General features: G+C 45.4%; 1 protein-coding gene across 1 annotated transcript in view; it reads left to right on the forward strand.

Moving 5' to 3' along the window:
* The window catches only part of akt3a (v-akt murine thymoma viral oncogene homolog 3a), a gene marked incomplete at both ends in the record, with an annotated part of 77,524 nt that overhangs the window by 15,348 nt on the left and 44,660 nt on the right, over nt 1-17,516 (forward strand). Inside the window, one exon of the mRNA XM_083774452.1 lies at nt 13,947-14,072. Coding sequence (XP_083630578.1) covers nt 13,947-14,072 — 126 coding nt within the window. The remainder of the gene's footprint in view (nt 1-13,946; nt 14,073-17,516) is intronic.

A 17,516-nucleotide genomic window follows, 5' to 3' on the forward strand; every position in this document is an offset into this window, starting at 1 on the left:
CTGGTCAACTGGACAGGGTAGGGCTGGTTATGGTACCACCCAGCTTAATGGTTTTAGATGCTTGGCTCACACACACACGCACGCACGCACGCACGCACGCACGCACGCACGCACGCACGCGCACCCACACACACACGCACACACACACGCACACACACACACACACACACACACACACACACACACACACACACACACACACACACACACACACGCGCACACCCACACACACTTGCTCCTTGTTGCAGGCAACAGTTGGACAGCTGTGTCTGTCTCCCACCCCTCCCCCCCTTGCTGACTGACAACTATCATCTTTGAGCCGATTGGTCCAGCTGTCACTCTGTTCTGCTGATTGGATGTTTTCCGTGTCCAATGAGGCAATGGGATAGGTATGAATTTGAATATGAATATGTATCTGGATAAGGGTGAGCTCAGAGACATTATTCCATGAAGGCATGGTTCTGTGAATGGCAGCTTTGAATAATATATAAGTTAAGGCCCAAGGGGAATTCTATATCATTATTATTATTATTATTATTATTAATAATAATAATTATAGTAATAAAGCCTGGCACCTGGTTTTAGTTGGTGGATGTGCGTGCTTTATTGTTTTTAGCATAAATTCATTAGAGACCCATCATTACTAATTATGGTAATCAACTGTAATGTACAGTATATTGTGTGGTAACCAACTACTATCACCAAGTTTGTTCTTAAATGGCTATCGTAGTCAGCCCTATAATGTGCACAGTTAAATCCTCAGTGTTTGCCTAATTTATAAATGTCTAACTCTGAGAGTAAGGTATTATATATATTTATTATATCAATATCGTGATATGAGACAAAATGTAATCTTTTTTGCGTATACTATATTTTGGCACAAGTGTCTTTCCCGGGTTGTCATTTCTTATGCTTTATTTTATTACTTTCAAAATCGTGCACTGACGCCGTACTTATCATCACACTGACTGTACCGTGAATCACCGAGCCCTAGCTATCCGAGAGTGTATACCCTCTGAGTTAACAGAGTAGATTTGACTGTGCAGGAAGGTAATGTAGAGGCGATGTAAAACAAATGAATGACTCAAGCGGGCCAGTGAACACAGCCCCCCATTCATTCAGCAGAGAGGCAATATAGCTGCAATCAGGGCCAATTCGATTAGGCTGCTCATTGGCTGTGTGTGTGTCTTGCCTAATCACATTGGACTCAGTGCATTCTGAACGACGAGCACCTCTCTGTCACACACTGAACACAAGTAACGTGGCATTCCTAACCTCGCTGGGCTTTTGATCTCAGTTTTTTTTTTTGTTCTCAGCAATTTAGACATTTTCTCCTGTGTGTGTGTGTGACTGTGAGTGTGTGCGTGCGTGTGGGTGTGCGTGTGCGTGTGTGTGTACGTGTACGTACACTACACTGTGTGCGTGCGCGTGCAGGTGTACTTGCCAGTACATTGGAATCAAGGTCTCTATCCTATTCAGTGACCTGAGTAAGACCCTCTAATGTTGGTAACCCTGTGACCCTCACACTGTAAGCCTATACCTGCCAAACATTATGGACAATACTGGATTATTTTTGTAGCGATAATTATTTACAAAAAAATGACTTTTTTCTTTCTTATTTCTTTTTTTACATAGATGAATCCGTTTAACCATATTATATGAAATGCATGGTACCTTTTGTGAGCTTGTTGTGAGATTTCATTTACAAATCTATTAGATTATAATCAATTGATTAATCGATTAGTTTGATTGAGTTTAATTGATGCGTTTCTGTGTTTGTGTGCTATCTTGATGGCATGAAGAATGTTATTTCTGACTTGATTTGTTGCATTTTCTTACATCTTTGACTATGACATTTTTTTTTTTTTTTTTAAGATATTTTTTTGCGGCTTACGCCTTTTATTGATTTTTGAAGGGACAGACAGTAGGCTGACAGGAAACGGGAGAGAGATGGGGGATGACATGCAGTAAAGGCCGTGTCGGGTCCGGGAGTCGAACCCGCGGCACACTGCGACTGGATTACCAGTCCGGTGCCCAGACCGTTACGCTACGGCCTGGGCCGACTATGACATTTAATGTAATTTCATATCCTATATATCATAGTGTGTGTGTGTGTGTGTGTGTGTAAAACTGTAAAACAATATATATTGTTGCTGTCGGACAGAAACCTCTCATCTCCATATTCTTTTACTTTTTGTGTTAGCCGATCTACAGGCTCAAAACATGGCATAAGGCGACACGTTTTGAGCTTGTACAGTAGATGTAGTAAGTATATTTGCAATTTTTTGTTTTAATTGAATTTAGAAAAGTAACAGTTTTGGACACAACTCGAGGACCGTCATTACACAGTGGAATTTAAACGTGTGCAGAAATTAAAGGGACAGTAAGGTCAGAGTTACGATAATGAAGGCAGACAATAAGCCTGGAGTTGATGTAACCAAGTGACCTTGTGTTTGCATGCGTGTGTTATTGTGTGTGTGTGTGTGTGTGTGTGTGTGTGTGTGTGTGTGTGTGTTGGGGGGGGGGCTCATGTCTGGCACAGGTGGTGTTGGGCAGCAGCTCTCCAGCTAAGATGCTAAGATGCTAACACCATGTTAATCCCCAGGTTGTTTAGGAGGCAACCCCTCTGTTGACTCCCCAAACACACACACACACACACACACACACACACACACACACACACACACACACACACAGTCTTAAGCACAGTGTCTACAGTTGATAAACAAATCGCCATTGCACGCACTCTCACCGGCTGACATCATCCATCCACACACACCTTGCACACAACACACACTTAGAAACTATAGGTGTATGTGTAAACAAATCACCTATACTCATGCCAGCTGACGCACACGCACGCACACGCACACGCGCACACACACACACACACACACACACACACACACACACACACACACACACACACACACACACACACACACACACACACACACACACACACACACACACCCCCCCTCTGACCCAGAGAGCTGATGGGGGGATTAGGAGAAAAGGCGTCTTGGTGTGTGTGTGTGTGTGTGTGTGTGTGTGTGTGTGTGTGTGTGTGTGTGTGTGTGTGTGTGTGTGTGTGTGTGTGTGTGTGTGTCGTGCGTGCGTGCAAGCGCGCCCATCAATCTGTCACTCGGCAACTCTGATGTCAGTCTCACAGCAGAGGCCTGTCTGCCTCAGGGAGCCACCGCCATCTACTGGCCCACGTAGGTACTGCGAGACAGATCAGGCACGGTTGTACATCAAGTCTTCTAGTACAGTGTGACATTCAGGTTCCTGAGTGCAGGGTGTAGAAAATATGTATTGGGTTGAATGAATGTATTTGAATGAGGTTGCAACGTCTGTTGAATCTGATGTAAGAGCAGGACAATGTTGTTGTTGTACAACTCTGCATGAGGAAAGGCTTTGCATCTGTTCTGCACACGGGTGTACAGATGCGTGTATAGCTGTTTTTGTGTTTTTGTTTGTGTGAACGCGCTCCAGTTCTATCACCCAAGACATGGGCCGGCCTCCTTCTGTACCAGCTGGGGAAGCTTATATAGTGGCACCAGGAGACTGTGTGTGTGTGTGTGTGTGTGTGTGTGTGTGTTAAGCACATCAGGAGACTCGGCACCTGGCTGGGTGAAATCTCCAAGGGCCCGAAGGAGGTACCCGCCACTACCAGTCAATCTGGCTGGCCTGTGCATTCGAATTTGATTGTGTCGAATTTGATTGTGTCCATAATTTCTTTTTTTTACCACGGAGTCAAAGAGATATAAGCCCCACCCCAACAACAACCAACCTCAGATCCAAAAGGTCATAATAGAAATACAGTAAAATAAATAATACGTACATGTCAAGATTTCTCACAAATAGAGAGGCTAATTCACAAAATAGACACTCACACAGCACAGGAATACACTCACTCACTCACTCACTCACTCACATGCAGCGCCACACACACACACACACACACACACACACACACACACACACACACACACACACACACACACACACACACACACACACACACACACACACACACACACACACACACACACACACAGCAAGCAGGAGTAAACAATCAAGTACCTACCCCAAGTACCACCAAGAGTGCCACCCTTGTTGCACACACACACACACACACACACACACACACACACACACACACACACACACACACACACACACACACACACACACACACACACACACACACACACACACACAAACACCAGCCCAGTTCCAGTGCGGTAATGAGACTAATGCAGTGTAAGTGGATTAGCTTTGAGTAGTCTTAAGATGTCTGGCTAGAGTTAGAACTGCTGGGGCTGGGGTCACGCACACACACACACACACGCACACACACACACACACACACACAGACACACGCACACACACACACACACAAACGATTGTTGTTCTATCTGTTTCTGGTTCCTTCTATTGCAGCGGCATTTTCGGCTTACCTACAGTGAGCGTGTGAGTGTGCATGCGTGCCGTGCCGTGCGTGCGTGCGTGCGTGCGAGCATTCTGCAGTGTATAAATGGAAGCTTTTCTTAGCTAGCTCCCACTAATGGACAGACTTTCAGACAGATGTCTCCTCCCCAAGCACCTTAACCCCCCTGCCCCCGTCCCTCCTCCTCCTCCTCCTCATCCCCCTGGTCTCACTCCTTTATCCCCCCACCCACAGCAGCCTCCCTCCTTCCATCCCTTCTCCCTCCTTTCCTTCCATGCCTTTTGGTCACCTGGCTGATGTGTAGCTCAGTGCTTCTCAAAACCTTTTCATATAAGTACCCCCAATTTATCCCGTTTAGACCCGAGTTAAAAACATTCACTTTCAAAGAATATATATTCAAAGATTTGTGCCACATTTTTACAGCAGACCTACAAGCTCGTAGCGCGACACTCGGTGGCGCGCTATGAGCTTGTAGGTCTGCTATTTTTCAATAGCTAAATTATAACGTAATGTTTAAAACACCAAAAGGGGTTCCCGCCCCAAAATGGGTTAATGTGTTCGGCTGCGGACCCCCGTATGAAAATATTTTGAGCCTATAGGACAATATACAATACAATATTTGTGACGTTAAAATATTTCAGAGAAATATTCAAAAAATAAAACAAAACTGATCCACTGAACTGGTATTTGCTATATTTTCAAATAGCCGATGTCTATATAGGGTTTAATTGGTTGAACTGATTTCAATGCCATCTTAATAACTAATAATGTTTTAGTATAGCGACCGCAAGAATGACCATGTATGGTGCCGAAATTGATGACGGCAGAAGAAAGGGATGGGGCCGTTGTGATTGGCTGGAAGGTCTGCCATTCTGCACTGTGATTGGCTGAGCAGCGCATATAGCACGTTTGTCAGGGTTGGAAATCCGTTATGCTGTATGAGCAGATAGCATAATGGGTGTGCCGAAGGGGACACCCGGTCCGTTATATACTATAAGTGGCAGATATAGGGGGAGACTATAACTAATAATCATCATCATCATCATACTATAATTCAGTCAATGTCTGTCTGTCTGAATGTCTGTGTGTCACTGTCACTGCCGTAGCTCCTCACCGCCTGCACCAATCACTCCCACTTTTCACACAGGCATTGACCATAATTATATGGAGGGCGTAACGAAGCCCTTTTTTAAATTTAACACATTAATGATTCATAATGAATTTATTAGTGAATAAAAAATGCGAAAACGCACCCAGGGCCACAAGGTCAATATCTCACTACGGCTTTGGTGCCGAACTATGCCCTTTTTTTCCGGATATGGATTCTTCTCATGGAGCAGTGCCCTGTGGGCCAGGTGTAGCTAATCAGCTTAATGGTACAACCCCTCTGTGGATTCATCTATAAGTGGGCGAGAGGTTACCTGACTCCGCCAGATTGCGGCAGTATTGAGTTCACAAGCTCCTGACTCCTACCTTGATCTGGTCTCTCTCAAGCAGAAACGATGAACCGGAAGCAGCAGGACAAAAATCTGATATCTCCATAATAATTTCGAGTTGTGTATAGTCTTGTTAGCTTGTGTTTACATTTGCGCTGTGACACAGCTATACAATACGTCACCACCAGTCTCGCGTTGATCCCGCCTCTAGCGGCCGCATATCGCTCCGATCAGATTCTGTTCGGAGCGCGTCGTCTCTGCCCGAGAGAGACCAGATGGGAGCAGGAGGAGGAACTCACTGCTGCCGCCAGCTGGCCGAGTCAGGTTAGGAGAGAGGGGGGAGAAGAGCGCAAACTTACCAAAGACGGGACAGAGGACAGAGAAGGGGACATATCGCTGTACAAATACTGTGGGTGCTCATATCCCCGAAGGGGACGGGATGAGCATCGCATAGCGGGTGTGCCACAGGAGACACCCATTATACTGTATATATATATATAAGTGACAGATATCCTGTGCTCAGAAGTTGAGAACGGAATTGGCGCAGACATCGATAATGCATATAATGCATTTATGCATCTATTTACCTACTCATGTAGGTTTTACTGGCAAGAGGAAAGGCAATAGAGGATAACGCCTGGGTGAAATGTATTGTCACAATGTAGTAATGTACTCAACCAAAGATGCATTCAGTAAAGGAAAGACACCTAATCTCTTTTTTTTTGCTTTCGCCTATATTCACCAACAGTCTATACCAAGAACGTTGCTCAGGCGGGAGACATAAAAACAGCTGAGTTACACAGGAAATAATCTATGCCTGCAAACAGTGTGACGAGAGTTTCAGTAGGTTTAGATCACCTGGAGTCACACCAGCGTATCCATACTGGAGAAAAACCTTACCACTGTAAACAGTGTGACAAGAGTTTCAGTGTGTCACGTAATCTACAGACAGCGTTTGCATACCGGAGAAAAACCATACCACTGTAGTGACAAGAGTTTCTATACGCTAATAATAAATAATAATTTCTAGGTTGAAACTGGGTGATGTCATCGTTTAATGAGTCGAGGGCGACAGAAGGTTGGTTATGGGGAGAAGTGTATGTGCTAACACTATTAAGTCAAAGCCCAAGTATGTTGTCCATGTTGTTCATGTAAAAGGTCTATTGTTTCCCCCATGGCTTTGACCCCAGTCTGGTTCACTAGAGTCTACAGCTGCAGGGAAATAATGTCAGACGGGGACACACTGCCCGGCATGTTGCACAACAACACAGTGACTGGTCTCTATTAAGGCATGGTGCAGAGTAATTGTTTGCTTGTTATCCAGACATTAGCCAGAAGCCATCACAGAGAAAGACAGATTTGGGAAGATACATTATAAAAAGATAAGCCTACAGTATATGACTGTTGTCAGTCAGTCAGTCAGTCAGTGACACATTCAGTTATAGTCAGTCGCTATAGGTCAGTGTGTCAGTCCAGTGGTGGGGGGTTCCAACCCCCCAAAACGTGGGATTATGGTCAGGGTTTGGGGTCGGACTAAAGAGAGGTTGTACCAGTGCCTCCACGCTACCCATAACCCTATTATTATTATTATGAATTACCTGGCTGTGATTTCTCCTCCCATGTGTCTCAAAGCGTAAAGGTTTACACATCATCAGCAGCTCATGGTCAAAACTCACTGTATGTCCAACTGTAAGTAGCCTATTCCATATAAAATGTACAACATTAGTTCCTGGGCAGTTTTCAGAGAGGAGAGGGTTTGGCCTGTTTTGGCCCACCTATTATTTGCAAAGCATCTATCAGAGCACCTAGACTAGCATGTTTATCGATTTTCCGATTAATCACGGGAGTCTCCAAAATCGATTTTAATAATAATCAATCAATCAATAATAAATAATAATGTCATAATCGAAAATCGATTATTACAGTAAGGCTGCGTGATATATCGAACATGTACCTTCAGAGTGGACAATAGAAGTATAAATCAAGTTGAGCAAAGCCACTCTTCTCTGCCCCTCTCTCACACACGCACGCGTGCACACGTGCACACACACACACACACACACACACACACACACACACACAGACGATCATTCGTTAAGTGCCTGCCAGACCGACAGGCACTGAAATCAGCTGAAATGAAGGCAGCTGTAGAGTATCTGTCTTTAGATGCTTGTGTGTGTCCAACTGAACGTTTTCTGTTTATATCAAGTACTTCACACTAGCCCCTCATGAAACTACCTCTCCGCAAATCCAAAAGGATTTCATTTTCCATCCTGAATGGCAGTAACTACTATGAGAACTGAGAAAATCTAATAAAAAAAAACATGGGACTTGACCCCCACCATCCCCCACCTATTTGCGCCCCTGTGTCAGTCAGTGAGACACTCAGTCTAGTTTTAGGCAGTCAGACATACATACATGCGGTTTAGGACCTAATTACCTGGCCAGTTACCTAACCTAACGGTTAGGTAATCCAGTCAGTTGGTTAAAAATATTGTATGGTGCTCCATTACAGCCAAGTTAACTAACATGCTGCAGCTGCCTAGCTTTATGAATTCCCTTTCCTTTCCTTCCTTCCTTCCTTCCTTGGCCACCTACAACACTTCCCAGTTCCCTGCGTGTGTGTGTGTCTGTGCGTGCGCGGCGCACTCTTGTTTGTCAGTGGTGGGCACATCCAGAGAGAGCCCTACCCACCCTGTGCTGGTGGACTGTGTGTGTGTGTGTGTGTGTTGTGCTGGAACGTGCAGAACCCCCCCCCCCCCCCCCCCCCCCCCTTCCAGCTTGCAGGGACCCATGCCTCACAGCCCCGTCTTTAAGCCATCTGCAAATCAGCTCCAGCCCCAGCCAAAGCATTACATTAAATCCCTGTTCGGGTTGATTAACAAATGGCTGGTGAGTGCACATAGTTATTTAGTTAGTTATTTATCGGTTGTCACAGCTTTCCTCCTCGGGCAACGTTGGGGTTCCAGGGAATGGGGGGGGGGGGGGGATGCGGTTGTTGTCTGTCTTGAAGTTCAGTGAGACAATGAGGTACAATGATAAAGACAGTGGAAAGTTCATCTGAGTTTTTGAAAAGTTGTGCCTTTCTGTGTTTCTCACTCAGTTTCTCTCTCTCTCACTCACAAACATACACACACACACACACGCTCGCACACACGCGTTCTTTGCCCCTCCATCCTCAAATGAACAGTTAATCAGCCCGCTAATTGAGTGACAGTTAGTCAGTGTGCTGTTGTAATTGTCCAATCAGATAGCCTGGAACGGGAGCAGTCACAGCTGATTCAGCTCTGCCTCTGAATGCTAATGCTGCAAGCTGCAAACGGCACAATGTGCCAACAACATGTACTCCTCCAAGACGCTCCAGAAGCCCATTCCCAGAGCCTTATGGCACAAGTTTAGGGTACGTTGAAAATGGCACCAGCCAAAAACATTCCTGCCCAAAACCTGTAAATTACCTTTGTATTTAATTGTTGTTGGGGCTACCTGCAGTTCGACATGGTAGCCTCATGCACTTGCATTGACAGTGGCACCTAGTCCTAGCTGCCGAACTTCTGACCAGGGCCATAGTCAGTTTTTATTCATTTTTTATTGCATAAAGCATAATAGAAAGTTAATCCTGTCAATGTATCCTTGAGCATGTCATGACACAGAGCTCATTGCACAGTAATAATCCTCAGTATTCATTTATCGATTGAACCATTTAACTCGCATAAAAAAATAAAAAAAAAATATATATATATATTATAGAATGTTGGCCCGTTTGATCTGCTCTCAGCCCTCCTCTTGGGCGCTTCATTCCCACTAACAACAATGTACACGCGTTCTGAATGCCCTTGCCAACAGATTCAGCAGCGCAGCTCGGAATCTGTTCTTGGGAGATCTTGGTAGTCAAATAAGACGATTAGACGATTATTCAACTAATCGAGGTGACTTTTCACTTCCCCTACCCAGGCTTATACCTGCCAGTCCGGGGAATTACACCAGGAAGTGCGGGAACACAGGATTAAATGAGTTGAATGAACACAGGATTTTACTTTCTGTAAATTACTCTGGAATATGGGCTGAAAGGTGTTGAAAAACATCAAAACAATAGAAAGGTCTCTGGCATACAACAATACCAATGTGCAAACAACAATACCAATGTGCAAACAACAATACCAATGTGCAAAATGCACGTGCGACAGCCAGGAGGCATAAACATGCCACGTATAGCAAAATTCGGGTATAATTAAACTGAAAATCAAAGCACAGGAAAAAAAGTGAAATGTGAAAGATTGCAAAATGTATGTGACTGCACAGCTTGTGGGGGGTGACAACATATCAGTCCAGAGATCTTAAAATATATATATTTCACGGTGCATTTCCTCTTAATTCCCCCCCGCAAATCCCCATCTCCCAAAAAACCGCCCTCCCCCCGGTGTGTGCTCTTTAAGATGTCGCTAGCTTAATCACATCAAGTTGTGAGACAAGACACGGCAGAGACTCCTGTCATCTTAAAGCAGTTTATATTGTAGTGTCCTAATTGGCCTTAAGGGAAAAAAAAGTGAGATTGTGTGTGTGTGTGCGTGTTGTGGGAAAAAAAAAAACGGAATGAAACTGTGTGGCGAGGATCGAGGTCTGCAAGAGATGGTGTGGGCAGGAGACCGGCTGTTCGGTTCTCTCCAGCAGTCCAAACTAGAGGCATGTGGCTCCCCAGACAAGCTGCCTAGAGTGGGAGAGAGCGCTGTGGACTCATTACAGCCAGGGCCAAGATGGGATAGTTTGACAGAACACCATTGGATCAGTTGGAGAAATTGGAACGGGCAAATTAGAATTGTGTTAGTGGGTGTAAGTGTATGTGTGTGTGTGTGACGTGTGTGCATGTTTGCTTGGAACCGTGTGTGTATGTGTGTGTTTGCGCGCGCGAGTGTGTGTGTGTGTGTGTGGACAACTGTCCATCTCTCACCGTCTGTGCCACCCCTGGCTGCCCCCACCCCCGCGCCCCCCCCCCCCCCCCCCCCAGACGTGTCCACACGCGCGCGTGCGCACACACACACACACACACAGCCCGGCGTGCCAGATAGCAGCCAGCAGGATTGCCTAACTGTTTTCAGTTGTACTGGACAGCTGAGTGGCGAAGCAGCCAGCCACAGGCTTTCCCATTGGTTTGGACACTTCATCTAGGAAACTGACTCAGAGAAATGACTGGACTTGGAACGGGCCAGCACGGTCCTATGCTGCCAGTTTTTTTTTTATAGTTTCTATCGGTTTTTATCTCTTTCCGTCTTTTGCATCCTCGTCCATTTTGTCGTCCATCACTCAATCTGTCTTTCCCGGCGTCGAGTTTGAAGTTTCTGTTAACTTTTCTTTTTATTTATTATGCATTTCTTGGTGACTTTGTCAACTTGATGCTTGGGTGACTTGACTCCGCCCCACAGACCGGCTGGGATTTACACACCCAGGTCCGTTTTCTGTAGGCATTGTTAAATAGTATTAAAATACTTTTTGAGTGGTGCAACCAAGGAACAGCAATGTCCGTGTTCACCTATGTGTTGGTTCACCTACCTATGTGTTGGTTCATGAGCACCAGTATGACTATTAGTACCAGTAGGGGTGCTGTTGTGCCAGAAACAGAGAGAGAGGGAGAGAGAGAGTGCTGCACTGTTGCCTGCTAATGAGAGAGAGAGAGGGGGGGGGGGGGAGAGTTGCACCACTCAGTTCACGCGGGCGTGATTTTTATTTTTTATTTAAATTGGCAGCGCAATTGATGGAACAAAAGTGGAACAAAACAAATGACTTGAAAACGAACACCTCACCACTAAAACACGGTCTGTATGCCGTAATACGTTTTATTTTTGTGATATTTTCACAGTGACACACGTAAGGAAGGCCACAGTGATGGCTTCTTAGGCTCACGGCGCAGGGAATTCTGTTTTGGGCAAAACGCCATGTTATTGTCTCGGCTTCCACCCACTTCACACTTTACGACGCTACAAAGAGCTAAATGCAAACATACTTAATTAACAAACAGTAATAACAATGCAGCGGGGTAACACTGCCTCGAGCGATCCATATAATCAACAGAACGTCAAAGTTATAGTTGTGGAAACCGCGCCTTGCTGTAACATGCCTGCATGGGCTGAATTACACCTTCTGGTCGAAGGAATCAATAGAAATCGGAAATGCAATTTACAAGAACGGAAAGCAAATTGACCCCACCATCGGGAGGAAGAAGAGAGAAAGAGAGAGAGAGAGAGACAATTTCAGACAAAGAGAGAGAGAGAGGGAGAGTTGCGGGTAATAAGGTGCGATTTGCTGATCCTGACATGGTTTTGGCATCCTGCGTGTCTGCCTGTCTGCCTGTCTGTCTGTGTGTATGCGTCTGTCTTTCCCCCGCTCTGTGCCGGCTTGAATCAGGTGCTATACACCCTCCCGGCCCCCGGCCCCCTCCCAACGTTGACACCCCCCCCCCCCCCCCCACCGCCACCCAGAGTTACCGGCAGGGCCCGCAGTCAGTCAGTCAGTCAGTCAGTCAGTCAGTCAGCGCGGAGCAGGTGTGTTTTTCCACGGCGTGTTAACGAGCGGGGCCTGTTATCACTTAACGATTTAAGTGGATGTTACAAACAGAACACACGCTGCCTATTTTCCTCTCTCTCTCAAAAAAAAAGAAGAAAAAGTGATCAGAGATGTTGCCGAGCGATGTGTAGGGGGGGGGGGGGCGGGGAGTTCGTGTTGCGTGTTGCATGTTTGCTGTTTAAAAAATAATTATTATGGCGGGGTGCGCACATTTTGGTAGATCTGTGCTGGAATGGCTTCTTCATATTCTGACATGAGATCAGATTCTAAAAATGTCTTCTACATTCTGACAGTTTTCTGAAAAAGCTATATGTTTCTATGTCAGTCGTTCTTCGATTTTTCAAAAACAGCAGACCTACAAGCTCGTAGAGCTTGTAGATCAGACATTATGTACTCCCCCCTTACGTTATAATTTTGTTTTTAATTAAAATTACAAGAAGGCATAATGTCAAAATACCAAGTTGGAAACGGTTCATATTTAAGATTTTATTTGTCACTCAAACGCACAAATCCTTTCTTAGCCGTGGTCATACCTCAGGCTTTCAGTTGTGTGTGTGTGAGACAGCGAGTGTGTGTTCATCTGTTTGTGTACGAGTGTGTGTATACTGTATGTGTGTACAGTATAGCCAGAATCTCAAGTTTGAGTCTTTCAACATTCAAACTTTGATATTACTGCGTGCGTGCGTGTGTGCGTGCGTGCGTGCGTGCGTGCGTGCGTGTGTGCGTACTTGGTTGCCTGTGTGCATGCTTGTGTTTGTTAATCAACATTTGTGTGTGTGTGTGTGTGTGTGTGTGTGCGTGCGTGCTCTTTCCAGTGAGCACTGTGGGCCACTGTGGCGTGGCGATGTTTGACACCCATGTAATCCTGCAGCAGGTCATCTGATAAAGCTGCAGTAGCACACAGTGCCAGCCTGCTGCCAGCCGCTGGGGTAATACTCAACCCACCAGCTGTTCAACAGATGTTGTTATTTGTTGCCGCTGTCTGAGAGGGGGCGAAAGGTGTTGGGACCTCCTCACCTCTTCCTCTCCTATTCTCGAGTCTAGTCTACACTGTCACGAATGTGTGTTGGCATACGTACGTACGCATTGCGTGTGGTTTGTCCTGCAAGTGTGCATTACATTTGCATTGTGTATACTCCTATCTGTGAATGTGTGAATGTATGTAGATGTGTGTATGCATGTGCATGTTGGATGGAGGGGGTCTTCGCCTTGACACCCACCCATATAGCCTAAATGTTCCTGGCATGGGGAGACATTGGAAGGTGTGTGCGTGTGCGTGTGCGTGTGTGTGTGTGTGTGCGTGTGTGAGAGAGAGAGAGAGAGACAGATGAGAGCGTCAGCAGCATCCTCCGTATAACTATTCAATAGGACAATCTTCATCCTTATTAATCATCATCATTGCTGTGTTTAAGTTGGCTTTACTGTATGTTCTCACTTCTTTCTTTCTTTCTTTCTTTCTTTCTTTCTTTCTTTCTTTCCTTTCTTTCCTTTACTCCCTGCAGGTGAATATATAAAGAACTGGCGACCGCGTTACTTCCTTTTGAAGACAGACGGCTCGTTCGTTGGATACAAAGAGAAGCCACAAGACGCAGACCTGCCCTACCCCCTCAACAACTTCTCTGTAGCAAGTATGTTGCCTACTTTGTACCCTACTGCTTCATCCCAGACCCTAACAAGTATATGTTACTTTGTACCCTACTGCTTCACCCCAGACCCTAACAAGTATATGTTACTTTGTACCCTACTGCTTCATCTACTTCATCCCAGACCCTAACTAGTATGTTACCTACTTTGTACCCTACTACTTCATCTACTTCATCCCAGACCCTAACTAGTCAAGTATGTTATGTACTTTGCACCCTACTACTTCATCCCAGACCCTAACTAGTCAATTCGAAGCCCCACCTCTCATTGCCCGCTCTTTGGCAATAACATACTGTTTTTTGTTGAAGATATGTTACTATGCCAGTGTAAAATGTGGGTGTAGATTACAGCCATCACATATACCCATTACAACATCCACTCTATGTACAGAAACATGTACGTATGTTGTCTACGATACTGTACATGCTTGACCACACACATGTGCACACCGTGCAAATTTCAATGTGAATTTTCTCCAAACCTCACCCTGCCATAACTGCCTATGTTGTAGAGGGATCACAGTATAAAATAAGAAACACTTTGTGATCCTCGCCTTTGTGTTTCTTGTGGTAGCTTAGATCAACCTCCTTTCCCACGCCCCTCCCTCCTCGTCATTTCTCCCATAAAATGACCAGCTTGGGCAGGTACGGTATGGTGTTAAAGTACTGTACACGAAGAACTAGACATCTATCTACATGATTAGACATCTATATGTCTAGAGAATGCTATTTGATCAATACTGTAGGACAGGTCTAATGCCACTTCTTGTTAGAGATGAGCTGTATCAAGCTAATTAATTGTGAGTATAATTATGCAAACGGCTTACAGAATGTTTTATCTAAAGGGGCACGGTGGCACAGTCGGTAGCGCTGTCGCCTCATAAGGTCCTGGGTTTGATTCCCGCTGGGGGCGTGTTGATTACATCAGTGCCCAAACCCGAGGCGGGGTTGGCGAAAGGGCCTTTCTGTGTGGAGTTTGCATGTTCTCCCCGTGTCCCCTAGGGTAGATACCCTCACAAAAACATGCAGTAATCCTGGTCTCTAAACTACCTCCCCCTGGCCAGCCGGGGCGCCTGATGGAGGGGAAAGCAACTGGTTGGAATAACGTGTTTCTTCCACGCATACGTCCAACCGGGGAAACTCTCCCCTGTCAGGTGAAAAGAAGCAGCTTGGACTCCTCATGCATAGAAGGAAGCATGAGGTCAGTCCGCTGACATCATGGTGCCCCCCCCCCCCCCCCCAGGTTGTCAGAGGAAGTGTAGCGCCCAGGATTACATTAGATAATTGACACTGGGTGAAAATAATGGGTTGCAAAATCGTGGGATAAAAATTGAAGATAAAAGAAGAAAAAAAAAGTTTTATCTAGGTCTACTGAAGAAGACTTGTGGAATGTATGCACATGCCGCAAGTGCCAAACGCACTCTTTAAAATGCTCTTCAAAAATGAATTACTGGTAACTTAATCTAATCCAACACAAGCTAGTCCCTACTCCAAGTCCCTAGTCCAAGCTGTCCTTTTGGTACAGCCTACATAACGGATGGTACACAGTAGAATCCTGAGCGTTGATTCCGGGTCCATTTGGTTCCATTTGTACGCTCTCAGAATATTACCAGTACTGTGCACTAGTTTATTGTGATTTGTGTCTTTATAAAGGCAACATGCAATAGAGCACCGAAGTCTGACATCAATATCGGCACAGGCCGCCGAGTCTTTATGTACTTTTTATTTGCATTGTAATCACCATAGGGGGATTTTAGATCGCCTCAAAATAAGCAAATCATCCTGGCCGCTTCACTCATAATGGATATGAAGCATCAACTGACTGTGAGAAAACGCTAGTAATGTTACTGCTGCTGAATTCGTTACATTTTACAGACTGTAAATCAAGGGACTGACTGTCATAAACGATACAGAGACACCTCCCCGACGATATCGCAGAGACAGTTTGTTTCTTTTTGGACCCACGATGCTTTATACAAGACGATTTTTAAGACGACTCCCATGTTATTCTCCATAGAGAAAACAACGTCCATGAACCGTGGGGGGGGGGGGGGGGGGGAGGGTTGAGCGAGTGACGGCAGGACTCCGGCGCTCCGCTCTGTTCAGTTTGTTGTTTTAAATGCGTCGGCTGACAAAATGTTACAGAAACATTCATATCCTTTCATCATACAGTATGAGAAGGACGTCGAAACGCACCAAAGGTGATTGCATCAGCTTTCGCCCGCCGGCGGCGTCGGCAAGACATTGATGATGTGTTCCTCAGACGTCTAGAGGGGCATGCCCACGTTTACTCACAGCTCCCCTTAATTAACCATTTATGGGAGCATCATCTGTCTGCACCTGGCTAACCAGTTTCGTTAACATGTGTAATTAACCCGCTAATGAGCTAACGAGGCGACTGTTTAACGTCACTCATTCTCAGCGCCTGCACCACCGCTGCTGCCTGTCACCCCTCGTCGCCGTCGTCCCACAATGCAGAGCAAACGGCTGAGGCTGCCATTCAGATACAGTTCATAGTTTCATACTTGCGGTTTACAATCGTCTTGTGCGGTGAAAACGTCATACAGTGTTACTTTATCCATTTGTGACCAGATTTGACTCAGAGACTGCCATCGCGCACATTCCAGCTTTTCACCAGAAATGAGTTAATAGCACAGGCAGACTCTCACATACTAGAGCATGTCTGAAATAGTTGTCAAAGCTGAAATCGACATGTAAATATGAAATAAATGCTTAAACATGTAGCTAGGTGTAATGTTAGAGACCACAGAAGTGAACCTTTCAAGCCTGTTTTCTCAACTCACTGTTTCTCTGCAAGACATCACTCTATATAAGCCATATCTCCAAAACTGGTCCGTCAAACTGAACAACCAATATGTCAATTTGAAGCTATGATTCCCTGCTTTGATATGAAATGAAAAAAATGAAAATGAAAAAGAAATCCAATGGCAGTCTCCTAGTCAAATTTGGTCACATTTGTACATGCTCAGAATTAAAGTATCACGGAGGATTTGAAACGTGTGCCACTACAGACCCACGGCACGGTATGCCCTGAAGCCCAGCTGTAGGCAATCAGTACTGTGTGGCGTCACATTTAGCGCAGCTCGACACCGCAGCGCTGATTGCCTACAGCTGGCCTACGGGGCACCTCACCGTGGATTCGTCTAGATACATTAACCGCTGCTGTTTGTGCACTGTATTTCTAACGCGTCCAAATCTGCACAGCTCTATGTACTAGCCCATTCTGAATGGGAACCCATTTTGGTGTTAGCATCATGTCGTGCTTTAGCTATTGAAAAATAGCAGATCTACAAGCTCATAGCGCGCCACCGAGTGGCGCGCTACGAGCTTGTAAGGTCTGCTATTTTTGAAAAATCAAAGAACGACTGACATTTTTTAGAATCTGATCTCAGGTCAGAATGGGTTCAT

The sequence above is a fragment of the Protomyctophum parallelum genome, assembly GCF_964188405.1.
Source record: "Protomyctophum parallelum genome assembly, chromosome: 10".
Taxonomy (NCBI): domain Eukaryota; kingdom Metazoa; phylum Chordata; class Actinopteri; order Myctophiformes; family Myctophidae; genus Protomyctophum; species Protomyctophum parallelum.